General features: G+C 40.6%; 1 protein-coding gene, 1 non-coding gene and 1 pseudogene across 2 annotated transcripts in view; 1 reads left to right on the forward strand and 2 right to left on the reverse strand.

The window, feature by feature from the left end:
- Positions 1-16,584, forward strand: part of CCDC36 (coiled-coil domain containing 36) — a 23,269-nt gene that overhangs the window by 5,844 nt on the left and 841 nt on the right. Inside the window, exons 4-7 of the mRNA XM_011375417.1 lie at positions 7,866-7,914; positions 8,112-8,199; positions 15,356-15,459; positions 15,802-16,534. Coding sequence (XP_011373719.1) covers positions 7,866-7,914; positions 8,112-8,199; positions 15,356-15,459; positions 15,802-16,534 — 974 coding nt within the window. The remainder of the gene's footprint in view (positions 1-7,865; positions 7,915-8,111; positions 8,200-15,355; positions 15,460-15,801; positions 16,535-16,584) is intronic.
- LOC111729616 lies at positions 7,518-7,633 on the reverse strand (annotated as a pseudogene).
- TRNAL-UAA lies at positions 7,643-7,715 on the reverse strand. Its single transcript has one exon. It is a non-coding gene; the product is annotated as a tRNA-Leu (tRNA).

A 16,584-nucleotide genomic window follows, 5' to 3' on the forward strand; every position in this document is an offset into this window, starting at 1 on the left:
TCTTCCAATTGGTAGAAGTGGCCTTTAGGGTTTCTAACAATAGGAGTGTGGCAGAAGAAAAGAAGAAAGAAGGAAAGATGAAAAAGCCACTTTTCTGGCTGTCACCCTCCAGGCTTTGGGTAATTGGGATGAGAGAAGGAAGACCCCCTTGGATACAACTTCCTGGATGCATCACTCTTAAGTGAAGCCAGCTGTACCACCCAGAGAGAAAAAGGGACCAGATCCACAGTACTCCTGCGAACCGCTGTCTGACCTCAAGCTGCTCTTCAAAAGACAAGACAAGTGATATCCAATAAGTCAGTTATGCACTCCTGCTCTCAGGGTCCCAGAGCCTTAGGGGGACCCCAGGACTTTCATAAGTCAGGCAGCCAGAAAATTTCACTCCTCTAACTCAAAGATATACTCATCAGCAGGAAGCAGTTACAGAAAAAGATTTTAATAGATACTTCATCAAAGAAAACATATGGATGGCAAATAAGTACATGAAAAGTTGCTCAACATCATTAGCCATTTTGGGAATACAAATTAATTACAATGAGATGTTACTACACATCATTTGCATGGCTAAAATGAAAACTTATAATTCCAAGTGCTGGGAAAGGATATAGAGCAACTAGAACTCTTGCTGGTGGAAATGCAAAATGATATAGCCACTCCGGAAAAGTTTGACAGTTTCTTATATAAAGTTAAACATAATTTACTGTATGTTTCTGCAATTCTACTTCTAGGCATTTACCTAGATAAGTGAAAACATGTTTATACAAAAGCCTGTACAATAACGTTTATAGCAGCTTTGTTCGTAGTCACCAGAAACTGGACACAACCCAAATGTACTTCAATGAACGAATGGATAAACAAACTATGGTATGTCCATACAATAGAACACTACTTCACGACAAAAAAGAATGAACTATTGACACAAATGACATAGGTGAATCTCAAAGGCACTAAGCGGGAGGAAACCAGTCCAAAATTTTCATACCATATTATTTCATTTATATGACATTTCAAGAAAAGCCAAACTATAGGGATGGGAAATAGTTCAGTGATTAGCAGGGGTTAGGGGGATGGGCTGGACTTCACCACAGAGGGACAGCGTGAAGGATTTTTAAAAATAATGTCCTATATCCTGATCATGTTGATCGTTACATGAATTCTAAATTTGTGTTAAAACTCATAGAAATCTGACATACACATGCACACACATTAACCTCATACGTTAATTAAATTTTTTTTTAATGTTAAAGGATTAGTAAAAGATATTGAGTGGCTCGTTTTATTAGTTTGGATTATGTTCAACTGCATATAACATATATAAACATAATAATAGGAGCTTAAAAAGATAGGTTTTTATTTTTCTTTAATGCAAAAATCATCCCGAAGTGTGCAGTCCAGAGCTGGAATGGTGGCTCCGTGGCCCTGAAGGATCTGACTCCTTCCAGCACTCTGCTCTGCCATCCCTAAAGTGTGACCCTTGTCTTCACAGTGCTTGGTGGCTGCTGGAGTTCCAGCTGTTGTATCAGAATTCCAAACAATTGATAAATGAAAGGAAGAGGTATCTTCCCTTCCCTTTAGGACTCTTTTTGGAAGTTGCATAAAACACTTCTGTTTATAGCTCACACTGGCTAAAATTTAATCATGTGGCCATACCTAGCTGCAGGAGAGTCTGGGAATGTCATCTATCTGAGTGGCAGTGCATCCAGGAGGCAGAGGGGTGGGAGAGATCAGGATTCTGATTTACAAGTAAGAAAACAAGGCCACTTTAAGTTTCTGCCACAGTCATACAATTGCCAAAGGCTACCCACCATGGATGACTTCCCAAACCAAGTCTCAAAATTAGTCCAGTGCAGATTCCACTGCCTGCTACCCCCTACCCAGAGTGCATTAGACCCTTCTCTACACTATAGCCAATGTAGTCCTGGGCACTTTTACCAGTCCTCTGGAATTCCATTTTCCTACTACTGTAGCCACAGCCACCAGAGAGAGAGAGCTCACTGGCTTTTTCTCCTGAGTCCCAGTCTGACAAGACATGTGAGAGAGGAGAGCTCAGGGCTCAGGAAAGGCTAAAAAATCAAACTCCTGTTACTGTCATCCTCTAGAGGAGGAAAGAGGCTCCCAAGGTCCCTAACCTGAGGAACCCCTCAAACAGAAAAGAGGGTCAGATGAAGACTAGCCTAAAATACTCTAAACTTTCCACTGTAAGTACAAAGTTGTAAATGCTGTAGTAGAGGTTGCATCCAACTGCGTTGGGAGCCCTGAGGACAGGCTGCCAGCTCTAACTGGGGGCGTCGGGAAAGATTCCATCCAAAGGAGCATATCTAAACTCAGTGGGAGTTTTGGGCAGAGATCTTGGGTCTGTCAAATTCTCAAGTTTGCCCATGAATCAGCTTATTCTGTGAACTACTATTAACATTGTTTTATATAACTCTGCTCTGCTTCTCTGTATTTTTAAAAATAAAAATGGGATTGTTTCCTATGGGTTATTTTGTAATCTGCTTTTTAAATTTAATAGTATTTAATTATATTTGTTTTTCATCTACAAAATCAATTTTAATGGTTGCATTGTACTTTATTATATGGATCTATCAGAGGGTTATGTTTTAAATATTTAATATAGCGTGAGAGAGTGCCAGGAATACACAATGGGAAAGAATGATTTTTTTCAACAATTGTGTTGGGAAAACTGGATCCATATGCAAAAGAATGAAAAAGGGCCATTATGTCATACCCCCAAATCAACTCAAAATGGATTAAAGACTTAAACGTAAAACTTGAAACCGTAGAACTCTTAGAAGAAAACACAGCGGGAAGAGCTTCTTGACATTGGTCTTGGCAATGATTTCTTGGATATGACACCAAAAACACAGGCAGCAAAAGCAAAAATAGATAAGTGGGATTACATCACCTAAACTTTCTGTACAGTAAAGGAAACAATCAACAAAATGAAAGGCAACCTATGGAAAGGAAGAAAATATTTGCAAACTGTATATTTGATAAAGGGTTAACATCTAAAATATATAAGGAACTACAACTCAGCAAAAATACCCAAATAGCCTGATTAAAAGGTGCGGCAAAGGAACTAAATAGACATTTTTCCAAAGAAGAGGTCAGGTTCTGAGACAGGCCACCCCCAAATATCCCAAAATGGCAAATTGATTACTTTGAACTAAAGTTACTTGACCTTCCTTGTCTCCTTGGATGCAGGAAATAAATCTCCCATGTAAAAAGTGTCCTCACCATCCCTCGCAGACACGGTTTATCTCTAGAGGTAAACAATTTGGAGTCAAATAGTCTGTATAATCAATTCTTATTGCCTTTTGAAAAATTTTCCACTTTGTTTAAATTCCTCAAAATGAATATGCAAACATTGCTTAGATTTCTTTCTATTGAGCACTAACTTTTTTTGTCCTGTCAATTTCTCACAAATTTATTGTTTGTCTAAATAGTATAGATGCCTGGTTTCACCATTTCTTTGAGCCTAATTTTGTGACCTGACCATCATATTGTGATTCTCCTGTGCACACGTATTAAATTGATTTTTTTCCTGTTAATCTAGTCATATGTCCATTTTATTTTCTTATTAGTCCAATTGTAAGAACTAAAGAAGGGTGGAAGGGGGAATTCTCCTGACAAAGACATACAAAGGGCCAACAGGTACATGAAAAGGTATTCAACATCATTAATCATCAGGGAAATGCAAATCAAAACCACAATGAGAATCTCACACCTGTCAGAATGGCTATTATTTTTCTTTAGAAAAAGATAAGTGTTGGTGAGGATGTAGAGAAAAGATAAGTGTTGGTGGGAATGTAAATTGATACAGCCACTATGAAAAACAGTATAGAGTTTTCTCAAAAAATTAAAAATAGAACTATATGATCCAGTAATCCTACTTCTAAGTATATATTCAAAGGAATTAAAATCAAGATATTGAAGAGCTATCTATTCTCCAATGTTCATTGCAACATTATTTACCAAAACCAACACATAGAAGTAACCTAACTGTCTGTCAATGGATGAATGAATAAAGAAAATATGGTATATACATACTGCGGAATATTCTTGAGCCTTAAAAAGGAAGGAAATTCTGTCACTTGTGACAACATGGTTGAAGCTGGAGGACATTAGGCTATATGAAGTAAGCAAGACACAAAATGACAAATAATATATGATGCCACTTATATGAGGAAAGTAAAATAATTGAACTCATAGAAGCAGAAAATAGAATGGTGATTGCTAGGGGCTGGGAGGAGGGTGAAATGGGGAGCTATTAGTCAAAGGGTATAAGGTTTCAGTTTCACAAGACGAAGAAGTCCTACAGATCCACCGTACAGCGTAGTGCCTGTGGTTGATAATACTGTATATTATACTTTAAAATTTACTAAGAGAGTAGGTCTTTCTTAAGTGTTCTTTTCACACAAAAAATAATAATAAATAGGGTAAGAGGAACCTTTTGGAAGTGATGGATATGTTTATGGCATAGATTGTGGTGATCGTTTCATGGTTGTGTAATTAGCTACAAATTTGTGTACACTAACTATACGGCTTTTTGTGTGTCAGTCATACCTTGATAAAATGACTTTAAAAAAATACAACTTGAGTAATCATTCTGAACAGATGCTGATTACAAGCAATTGGCACAGCTGTGTCCCTGTGCAATGTTGCTGTCAGCTCTGCATGTACTATAATTTACACATAAACAGTTATTATTGGACATGTTAATAAGCAAGAGATCAGATTCAATAGCTTTGATCAATTTTTTAATAATGAGTATCACTCCATTAATTTGAGTGGATTTTGAAACCACATTAAAAAATACCAACTAGAAAGTAAGCTTCCTGCAGGTAGTGTAGGGACTTGAATTTTTTTCCCTCCATATCACTGAAGCTTATAACCAAGGACCTGTCACAAAAGAGGGCTCAATAAATAGTTGTTGAATAATGAATGGATTTTCAAAGCAAAATAGCTCACCAGCACAGGGCAGTACAGACAGTATATATTCTTAAAAATAGTTTTTGTTTTTTTTTTTACTTTAATACCAATGAACAGAATTTCCTAATTGACTTTTTCTAGAGAAGAGATTAGATCATAGTTGACTTTCTCTGATTTTGTACATAATACCTGGGTGGATGAGAAATCCCTATTTTATAGCATCTTATTTTATTGTGGTAATAAAAATGCCTTCCAAAGAATGGTAGCTATTTATGAAAGTCTCAGTGATCAAGCTTTAATGTTTTCACTCTGTCTAGTAAGCAACTTTTTAAGGCTTTTGAGTACATCAGAATTTGATATTTGAATTTAGACAAGGTAGAATTGAGGATTAATAAAGTTAACAGAACAGAGGAGCTATCAGTTATCTATAAAATATTTTGATATAAAATTATATGCAAAAGGAACATAATTTGCATAATATAGTTAAATGTTGGGAATATTGGTTCCCAAATGTGCTAGTAAGGGAGAGAGGTCATGCGGATAAAGAATCACTTCTAACTGGTGGTATAATATAGTAGATGCTTTCATGGGCAGTCCTCTGGTAGCATTGTTAGACATCTTTAAAATTGCCTTTTTTATAATCTTGTGTATTTTTTACTCAAGTTATTACAAATACATAGTTTTTGTAAAAAAAAAAAATACAGTTGAGATTATAGTAAAAAACAGCAAGCCAAAATTTTCTTCTCTGCCCCCTCCCTACTCCAAACTTCTCATCTTCTATCATCCCAAAAAAGCTATATGAACATTTTTAGTTGGATCAGTTTTCAATCTTTATATTCTTATCACTCTGTAACCACTATAGATAGCCCAGAAAAATTATATATACTAAGATTACATTTTCCTAATGTTTAAAATTGCTTTGTTTTATTTTTTGCTTAGTTTTCAGTGTAAGAATCAAGTCTATTCCCAAATTCTGCAGCCAAATGGAAAAAGCTCTTTGTTATATATTTAAATACATCAGATATTCCTTCAGTGTCATTTTCTTCTCAGAAGCATCCTGATTCCAGTCTGAACTTGGTACTCTCCTAGTACCAAGTGCGGCTGTCATCCTGAATCCTCCCTTGGCCATTGTCCTGGCATCCCTACCTCCTCACTCCTGTTACTTGGATCCTCTGTTACTTGGATCCTATGTCCTTTCTTGGTTTACTCCTTGGATTTGGTGAAGCATACATTCCAGAGACTTCCTGACAACAGGTACATGGCACCTAAACAATTTTTTGACTACTTGCGTATCAAAATTCTTTATTTTGCCCTCACAGACGATTGCAAATTGGATAGGTATAGAATTCTAGATTGGAAATTATTTTTCCTCAACATTTCTAAAGTATTGATCTAGTGCCTTATGGCTCTATATGTAGCTTTTAAGAAATTTGATGCCATTTTGATTCTTGATCCTGCGTAGGTCACTTGCTTTTTTTTTTCCCGGAAGTTTTTAGGATCTACTCATTATCTATAGAAATTTGAAATTTTACAGTAATATGCTTTGATGTGGCATGTCATAATCTCTGAGTATTGGGTAGTTCCTTTTGACCTATAAACTTATGTCTTTCAGTTCTGGGAATTTTTATTATATCTTTGAAAATCTCTCTACTTTCATTCTCTTTCTGGATCTCCAATTGTGGGTACGTGTTGGATCTCCTACATTGATCCTCTAATTGTTTTAAACTACCTATTTTCCATCTCTTTGTGTTTTGCTCTATTTTCTATCATATTTCTTTAGCTATTTCTATCATATTTCTAACTATTTTACTTATTTAATTTTTGCTATTTTACATTTCTAGGTGCCCTTATTCTCTGCTTTTATAGTTTAATAATATTGTATTCTTAACGTCCTTAATTCTTTAACTTTTTCAATATTTTTAGTTTTCAGGTAATGCGCTAATCTCTTTCATTAAAAGCATATAATCTATATATTTCCAAATGATTCTATTAAATTCTCCTTTTCGAGTCAGTCTTTTGGAGCATGCAAAAGACTTGGTATGAAGAGTTGTCCTACTGGGGTTCAAAAATTGATATTTACATTTGGATTATGTAGATTCAAGAAAAAAATCTGTAAAATTTTAAAATGACAATCCATGTCTGAATCTTTTCAAAAGTGGGATATTTTTTGAGGAATAATTCTGATAGTTTCTTTTTCATTAGAAGTTAATATTGTTCCCAGAATTGTCTCTCTACTACCTCATTCTTACAGTTAAAATTATAGTCATAAGACTAGCATATGTCCAGGGGTTAGGAGTCACTAGGCGATAGGAATTTTTCAGCTACATTATAATCTTATGGAACCAGCCCATCACTGACTAAAACATGGTTATATGGCACATGGGTGTAAAAGCTAGTCTGTTTTACTGTAGTAACCATTTGAGTTGCTAAAATGTAACCTCATTTAACATACATAGTGAATTTTAAAAAGAAAAAACTGGTTTGCCTTGGAAACCATCACGAAAAGTCTATGTTCTCCTTTCTCCACAGGGCACTAAGATTTCTTTCTTTCCTTTTTTTTTTTTAAATTATTTATTATTATTTTATGCCTACAGCACCTGGTCTTCCTAGGTGGTCTCCCATCCAAGTACTAACCAGGCTTGACCCTGCTTAGCTTCCGAGATCAGACATCAGGCTTGTTCAAGGTGGCATGGCCGTAGACCACGGACTGTGGCTCCACTGGTGTGTGAACCCAGGACCTTCTGCATTTAAAGCAGACATGCTAACCACTACACTATGGAACTGGGGCGCTAAGATATCTTGAATTGTGTCTCCAGCTCTGATCAAGCGCTGTTTTGATGCTACACTAGGTGGAGGCCTGCCATGTTCATGGAATCAATTCTGTTACATATCGTTTCAATATTTCACAAAGATTTTTTTCTCTCCTATTCTAGTGAGACGCTATACAACTTCATTTCCCATATCAGAGAAAGCATTCACAGGGTAAGTATAGCTAAAGCTGCCTTTTGAAGAGTTAGAAACTCTTACATTTAAGAAGTTTAATAATTATATTACGTTGACTTTAGTTCATGTAGAATAGCAATATTTTAACAACTTTTTTTATCATTAAATGGCAATTTTCCAAGTTTATAAAATAAGGCAAGAGTCTGTGAATTCTTTCTTAATGTGGGGTTTCTCAGTTGCAGACATCCGTGGAAAAGTCTGAGGAACATCTCAGTTCAAGAAGCCAATCTATTTTGGATTCTTTGGAGACTGTGGCCAAGACATGTGAGTGGCTTGTGTTTGAGGTTATCACCAGAGGGCACTGGCGAGCAGTGATGTGAACTTTCTGACCCTAGACAGGTTTCTGCCAGGAGTGAGGTTCCATATTGTGTTTCAGATGAGAGTCTGGGTATGTAGCTTAGCCCTGAAGAGATGTGGCATACACCAAACTGGGTAGTGGGACCCACCTCTGTGTGGGAACGCATCTGTCCCCAATGCCTTTGGTGAAGCACCAATCCTTCACCCGGTAACCCCGCTGGAAGCTCTGCCAGATTTCTCATGTCACGGCTGAAGTGAATCGGCCGCATCCCCCAGTTCCAGATGAATAACTGGCTGTGCTGTGTATGAAGACATTGCTCCCTTTGGACTTAGAAATAAAACCGCTCTCTTAGGAGTTAGAAATACTCCAGTCACCTACTGTTCTTGCTGCCTTTGTTTCAATAAGAGCTTTTTATAGTGAATCACAGCATCTTTCTCAACTTCAGTTACAGTTTGTAGCTTTTAAAGCCCCCTGCTCTGCCAAGTAGTGATTTGCGTTTAGCTGAAGCCCTGGCCCTTACTCCACAGAAGAGCCATTGCATGGCTTTCTTAGGCAGACTCCTCTCTGCAGCCAGCAGCTCCCCAGCTAAACAGCAAGACGATGGCTACATCTGTACTTGTTTGCGTTTGTCTTTGTTTCTCTTTTATTTTAAACAAATTGAAGCCAACTTATTCAAATGCCATGGGATGGATTGCTCATGATTTACAAAAATTAATGCCTTTGTGTGGCTTGGAAATTAATCCCCATATGCCTGCAAAGAAGCACTGTGCTGTCTGTTGGCTTCCAACCTGGGTATCCCACACACGGGGCAACTGTGCATCTGTTCGTAACTGGTTCTGGAAGCCGAGGACTGTTAGCCTCACAAGCAGTAGCAAGACAAAGAGCAGAAGCGAATTAGGGATGCTTCCTTTGTATAACATGACTTTTAAAAAATAATAATTTCTACATTTAAAACTGCCTGAAGCACAAAAAGGAAAATTGTGGCAAAGGTGTGACATTTAAGGTCCAGAATAGGGAGTAGAAGTGCCCAAGGTCCCAGTGCAAGATCAAGGCAGAGAAAGGACTCGAACTGAGTTGGGCTTGTAGTGGACCTGGGGATCCTGATCCTTCACCCCTGATGGTTCCTTAATTTTCAGAGAGTAAGATTCAGAAGAGGGGGCCACATTGAGAGGACGAACAGTGACAAAGATTGTGGTATATTGATTAGAAAACCCAGTTACTCTTGAAAACGGGCACACATCAGAAATCATTCCCTTTCTTGGTAGGCAGTGATCAGGAGCAGGAAGTTAGTCACTGAGAGAGGAACCAAACAAATCCTCTGTGACAGCCAGGCCCAGGCCAGCTAGCCCAGAGCGCTGGGATTGCCGGTCGGTGCATTCTGCAGGTTCTCCGTGCGCACTCCCTGTGCGCCTAAGAGAAAAGGAACGCACCGTGCGAAGGTGTCGTCAGTGTCGTATAACTGGCGTCTTCACAGAATGAGGTCATGGAACCTTTCCCCGGTCACCGGGCACTGTCTGCCTGTACAACCGGAAGGACTGCTCAAAGCCATTTCATCTAACTCCTCTTGTTCTCCAGCTGAGGACACCAAGGACCAGCATGATAGACGGAGTTACCAAGGCCATCCACATCCTGCTTTGCCAGTTAATAGAAGGCAGTACTTTTACCTATTGGTATTTGTTCTACTGAAAATATGATTGTTATGGGGGGAAAAAAGGAGGGGTTGCTATTAAAATCAGAGGAAATGAGCAGTATTTTTATAATTTTAGAGTGAGAAATGCATCTTTTCTAAGCAAAGCACATGTAACCATTAAGAAGCATGAGGTCCAGCTATGTGAACCATGTTGGAATGCAAATATCTGTTCATCGTTAAATGAAAACAGCTCCTGTGCTCCAAGACACGTCTCGTGGTGGAGTGTGACCAGTCAGTGGAAATTGAGAAGGATGTCCCCCCCAAAAAAGGGGGACTGCGAAATCTCCTTGAGTACATGGAGGCTCCCAGACCTTTGCTCATGTGCTCATCAGCACAGCAGGGAGAACAGAACTACAGAGTAAAAGGAAAAGCACTGGCCATCAGGGGGAACGCGTCCAATCTGCTCCATGGAGCCTTTGTCGAATCACAAATAGAAACGAATTTTTAAAAAATCTACTTCGCAAGAAGACAGAGATATTGTCCAGAATATGGAAATGGATTTTAAATGGCATTTTTACAAAACTAAAAATATCTGATGTTTATAGCCAAAACAGAAATGAGTCCTCTTCTAGAGAAAACACACACACACACACACACACACACACACACACACACACACACACACACACGGTATCTATAACATGTATTAATGCAAAATTCCAGAAACTATTCATAGTGTTAAGTCTAGGAAGCGGAACCAAGGTCTGCGAGGGAGAGATTTGATCATTTTTCATTATAAGCCTGTTTATACCGTTAGGTTTTGAGTTAGTTTCAGAAATAAGCTTTTCGAAAGAAAAAAAAAGAAGATAAAACTTTGGAAGTCATGAACTTGATACAAAAGCTCCCGGTAAAGAAGCCCCTGAACGTGTTTCCCAGGGACAAGGAGAGAATATGCGGGACCACAAATCGAATCTAGAATTGAACACTTTGCTTGCCTTCCTCATTCTCTGCGTTTGTGGCTGTTAGTGTTCACTGTTGCTAAGAAACATTGCTATTTAGAAATGCATCTAGGGTAGGATAATTACATTTGCTTTCTACCACAAATACCTACATGGATATCTGGAAAAATATTTGACTAATTGAGTTTAGGAACAGGAATCCAGCACTTGAAATATAAGTAAAATCTTTTTCTAACTGGTTGATACATGGAATTTAACTTGTATTAAGCAAGAGCAGAAAATTTGCTTTCTAAAAATTTCTTACTTTCTTTTTATTGTGGTAAAATACACACAACATAAAATTTACCATTTCTTACTGGTCTTTTGCAAGACCACACTGGCTTGTCCATGCCTAGTCAGAAAAGCCTCTTTCTCACCTCAGGACTTTGGCGCTTGCTGCCTCCTCTACCTGAAAAACCTCCTCCTGATCTTTGCGGGGCCTCTGGTTTCACCCTAAATGTCTCCTTCTCTGATGACCTTATCTAAAGAAGGTTTCCCACTTCTTACTCTTATTGGAATCCCTAACATGGTGTTTATTACAATTTTCATTTATTTATGTGCCTGTGTGTTGACTTGTTTATTGTTATTTTTTTCCCATTCAAGACTGCACTTCGTGTAAGAGTTCTGCTTATGATTGTTTCCATGCTCTTAGCGTAGTGTCTGATAATAAACTTTCAGATAAAACTGTAAATCTCCAGTTAATATGTTCAGACATATCGAGAATTCTGTTTTGTTTTCTCATTAGAGATGTCCTGTCTGGAACTCAGTCTCCCAGCTCCAAATATGGCCGATCATGCTCTCAGTCCTAGATTTAGGACTTCTCTTCATCATCATTCTGAGGATCCTTTTTTTTTTTCCATCCTCAGTCTTGGATCCCTTCGTTTCCTGGACCTTGGTTTACATGGGTATTTGGCGGTGCACATACTCCAGTAACTATGTTTTTCACTGTGAAAATGCTTTAACGGTGGTGTCCGTACAGCACGTGATGTCAATCCAGTAACTTTTTGAGAAAGGGTAGATGGGGGGTAACTTTTGTTATATGTTGCATGTTTGAAAATGTCTTCTTTCTCTACGTGGTTATAGAACCCTGAGTGGGAAGTGCTTTGCCCTCTGAATTTATAAGGCTCCATTGTCTTCTAGTTCTGGTTTGGCCATTGAGGTGCCTGATGCCGTTCTGCTTCGTGACTCCACGTGTTATCTGTGTGCCCCGCCCCCTGCAACCCCTTATGGACGTTATTTGAGTCTTACCTTTTACACTGATACTCTGACAAACAACCAGAAAAGTGCCGCAAACCATAAGATAATTTACTAATGTAGGAGAAATTAATACAAGATATAATGGTAGAAAAAGATGCCATTTATAAATTCAACACAAAAGATAAACTACCCAGGAGTAAACTTAACAAGGACACACGACTCACCCTTTTTTTTAATGTCTTACTTAGAAAGGCCTTCCCCACCATGAGGTTGCCATTTCTCTCATGTTTCCTTCTTACACGTTTATGTTTATTTAATTCTACTAAAATTATTAATCTATGTAGAATTTATGTAAATGTAAGAAATCTGTGTCCATCAATAGATGATTGGATAAAGAAGTCGTAGTGTATATATATATATATATATACACATACATACACACAGACACATATACATATAATGGAATATTACTCAGCCATAAAAAATGAAATCTTACCATTTGCAATGACATGGATAGACCTAGAGGATATTGTGCTGAGTGAAATAAGTCAGACAAAGACAAATACCATGTGATCTCACTTATCTGTGGAATCTAAAGAACCAAATAAACAAACAAAGCAAAACAGACTCATAGATACAGAGAACAAACTGATGGTTGCCAGATGGGAGTGAGGTGCAGGGCTGAGCGAAAAAGTACAAATTGGTAGTTACAAAGGTGATATTATGGGGATGTGACGTACAGCATAGGGAATGAAGTCAATAATATTGGGATAACGATGTGTAGTGCCAGGTGGGTACTAGACTAATCGGGGGGATCACTTTGTAAATTATATAACTGTCTAACCATTATGCTGTACACCTGAAGCTAATATAAAATAATATTGAATGTTAAAAAAGAAATTGGAAATGTGAGCCTCTTTTTAGGAAAGGAATTACGTTTTATTTTAAAGAGAAACTCTGAAGTAAATCACTTGAACTTAAAAGAATCTTTGTTAAACACCTGACCTTGGCTGATAAGAGAAGACAAAAGAGATGCAACAGTTAGAACACAGTGGGGCAACCAAAGCACCTTTCAGATCGAGGCAAGTTTTCAAGTAAGACTGAACTCGAATCTATTATCCTGTCTTTCGAGTACCAGAGGTTACGCTGGTTACCTTCCATTTACTGGGAAGAATCAAGTATGCTCTTGTTGCCAAATTGTTTTTATCCATCTGAAAAGAAAAAAATTGTCAAGAGACTCTTGAAACACACTTCAGATAGTCATGAGAAGATAAAAAGAATATCTGGTGTAAACTGTACTTATTATGCATTTAAGATATATGAGAACTTGTAATAGTTTCCTCTCGCGTTCCCTTTTACAGCTCAGGCTTTAGTCTCCAAAGTAGAAAAAGCCAGGAAAAGGGTTTTGAAATGGCCATTACAATGCTTTGTCCTCTTCTGCAGGTGTTTACAATGAGCCTGAGTAAGAAGTAAAAGAACTCATAGTTTCTAAACTAAAATGTATTGTGGAGCTTTGATTTTTTTTTTTTTTAACACCTACAGCACCTGGTGTTCCTAGGCGGTCTCCCATACAAGATTTAACCAGGCCCAACCTTGCTTAGCTTCCGAGATCAGAGATGTTCAGGGCGGCATGGCCGTAGACTAATATTCTTATCGGGATTGTGGTAGAGTCAGGTTCTCTTGTAAATCGCTGACCAGTTTATCCCAATGCCATGATTGAAAAATCCATCTTTTTCCCATTGATTTCAAATCCCCGTTTTCGTTTGAGTCATTTCTGATCTCTGTCCTGGTCTTGAATCCAGGCTTTCCCTCCCCAGTTTATCATCCCCATTAAGAGAAGATTGTTCCTTTTACAAAGAAAATGTGATTGTGTCAACCCTCTGCTGAATGTGTCTGCGAATGATGTCTTAGAATCAAGGCGACAAATCTTGACATGGCACACGGACTTTTCTGTCTGGCTGAGCCCTGCATTCGGGCCCCTTCCCCTCTCTCATCATACTCCAGCCATGCTGATCTCATGGCTCCTCTTCGGAGAACATGCTCGTTGTTCTGTTGGTGATATTCTTCCCCTCATGGGTTAACGATGATTCAGCTAAATATCACTTAAGTTGGGAAATCTTAACTCACTCTGAGATAAGGATAGGTCTTCCTAATACATAGTCTCGAGCTTAGCAGGCTTTTCCTTTGGAGCATTCATAAATTATGTCTGTAAACAGTTCTTTGTACAATTACTTATGAACTATCTGCTTTTTCTATTAAATGTAACTTTAAGAGGGTTTTATCTGTCTTGATCACTGTTATGTCCAGAGTATTTGGCCCGGCGCCTCACATATAGTAGATGCTCATTAAGTATTTGTTGAATAAATATCAGAGCATCTTCACATGACCTATCGTTTAGCAAGAGGATGGTAATAATTAATTGCTACACGTGTCATTAAATAAATGTGCGCGTATGCGTGTGTATAGGTGTGTGTGTAAAATCTCCCTGAGCAAAAGAAGTGAGTGGCGAGCACTCAGTTCACCAAGCCCATTAGAGCCCAAGTATAAGTGAGGGATAAATACGTGGGTGGTGAGAAGCGATGGCAGAGCACACACGGTGCCACCGGCAGAGAGAAGGAGCACCCAGGCCAGACAGACAGTGACATTTTCCAAGGAAGCGAGAAGCTGAGAGCAGGAGGAACAGGAATCGGAAGGAAGAGCAGCGGGCCTGAGGCGGGGCGGACAGGGTGCCAGAGTGGCGGGGATAGAGGCAGAGGCGCTCCCCGCTGAGGGAGCAGCATGCACGAAGGCCAACAGCGAGAGGGAAATGGCTTAGGAGCCCCCCGCGTGGAGACGTGGGGGAGGATACTGGGGAAGGGGACGTGAGCCAGTTCGAAGATTTGGACTTCATCCCATGGGCAGTTGGGTGCCGCTGAAAGTTTCAGTGAAGATTTCAGAGGGGGAATGATCGTATCTATGTTCTGGAAAGGTCACTGATGACAGAGCCAAGAAGGTAGACCAAGGAAGAGGTTGGTGCTGCTATGTGGGCAGCAGGGTTCAAGGGCCCAGCAGGTGCTGAGGCTGAGTCTGGCCGGACCAGGATGTCTTCGGGGACAGAGGGAAGAAGGCGGTGGGGGAACCATCCTGCCCTGGCTTCTCCTCACCGGGGCTGACCTGGGCAGAAAGCGTCTTGAGCGCCAGCACGCAGGCTCAGGTGGCCCGGGGCAGGTTCGCTCCTCCCTCTCCACCGTTGTAGCCTGGGCGTGGTGGGGCGTGCCATAGTCGTCTTGAGGTGAATTGTCACTATTTTATATTTAGTGCGAGAAACTGCGCAGGCCCAGAGTGACCTGGTGTTGGAAACGGTGCAGGACAAAGGCAGCACGGAGCAGGCCATCCTGGACATGCGGCGGACACTCGAAGCCGTAAGCACAGCCCCTGAGCCCTTCCCTCGCGTGTGTTTTGGCTCCGTCATTAAAACCCAGAGAGACACCTTTAATGTTACACATTTCAGCAAAGGACAAAGGACAACACAGGCTCCTTGGCAACAGGCCAGGATAGTGCCCCGCTTCCTTCCCCAAGGTCCTCTGGCATAGTGTGGGCCCTAGGGCCCGACCCAGAGTGTCGCCATGCTTCCCCTGTAAGGCGCCCAGCAAAGGGACAAGCTTGGGTTGTGCTGGCACGTCCTTTGGTTCGTTCGCCCTTTCTGTTGCGCCTTTTGAGTTGCACTGTCCGTAACGCTCTACTGTCTCACTGCCTTTCCCTAGAGACAAGCAGAGTTCACAGAAATGAAGTCCAATCTGAAGCACCTTGAAGTTTTAGTTGCCCAGCAGAGTAAGGACTTCCAGCAGCTGTGTGAACATTTAGGCCAGCTGAATGTGCCCAGTGTCCTGGCAGAGCTGAAGAGATGGATCTCGGTGCCTCGGGTGCCGGGGCATGTGACGGACAGCATGTCCCAGACCTCACCACTGTGGGCCCAGAGCCTCAGCCTCACCAGGCAGGGCGAACATGCCTCTGGGGAACCAGCTCCGGGGCAGGCCCAGGCCATTCCTGCGGCAGAGAATCGTAGGGTGGGCTCCCCGCAGCCTGGGGGGTTTGCTGTCTGGGGTGAAGGAGCAAAGACTACTGCCCCCCAAGAAAAGGATGCACTACTGTCACCTGGAGCAGGGAGGAGAAACCGGCCAGTAAGGAACAAGGCCATGCAGACCAACTGCGAGAACCAGGTAATTGGCAAGACAAGCTCTGAGAACCACAAGGCCAGCGTCCCAGGCCACCAGGCTCCTGGCATCAGTGACCTGGTTTCCCAAGGAGCCTCGCAGCTTACGTCCCCGGACTTAAACAACTTCGAGACCGGAATCGAGAACTCTCGGCCAAAAGGTCGAGCCAAAGGCGTGTTTTCATGTGACCTTTGTGAACAAAGGTCGGTGACCAAACAGAAGGGCCGCACCATACAGAGAGGGAGGAAAGGCAAGCAGCAGCCGCAGAGGAAAGCCCGCAGAGGCCGGTCCCGAGCCGGGAAGCAAGGATGCACCCCGAGCGAGCCCTGCACT

Source organism: Pteropus vampyrus, unplaced genomic scaffold, assembly GCF_000151845.1.
Source record: "Pteropus vampyrus isolate Shadow unplaced genomic scaffold, Pvam_2.0 Scaffold271, whole genome shotgun sequence".
In the NCBI taxonomy this organism is placed as follows: Eukaryota; Metazoa; Chordata; class Mammalia; order Chiroptera; family Pteropodidae; genus Pteropus; species Pteropus vampyrus.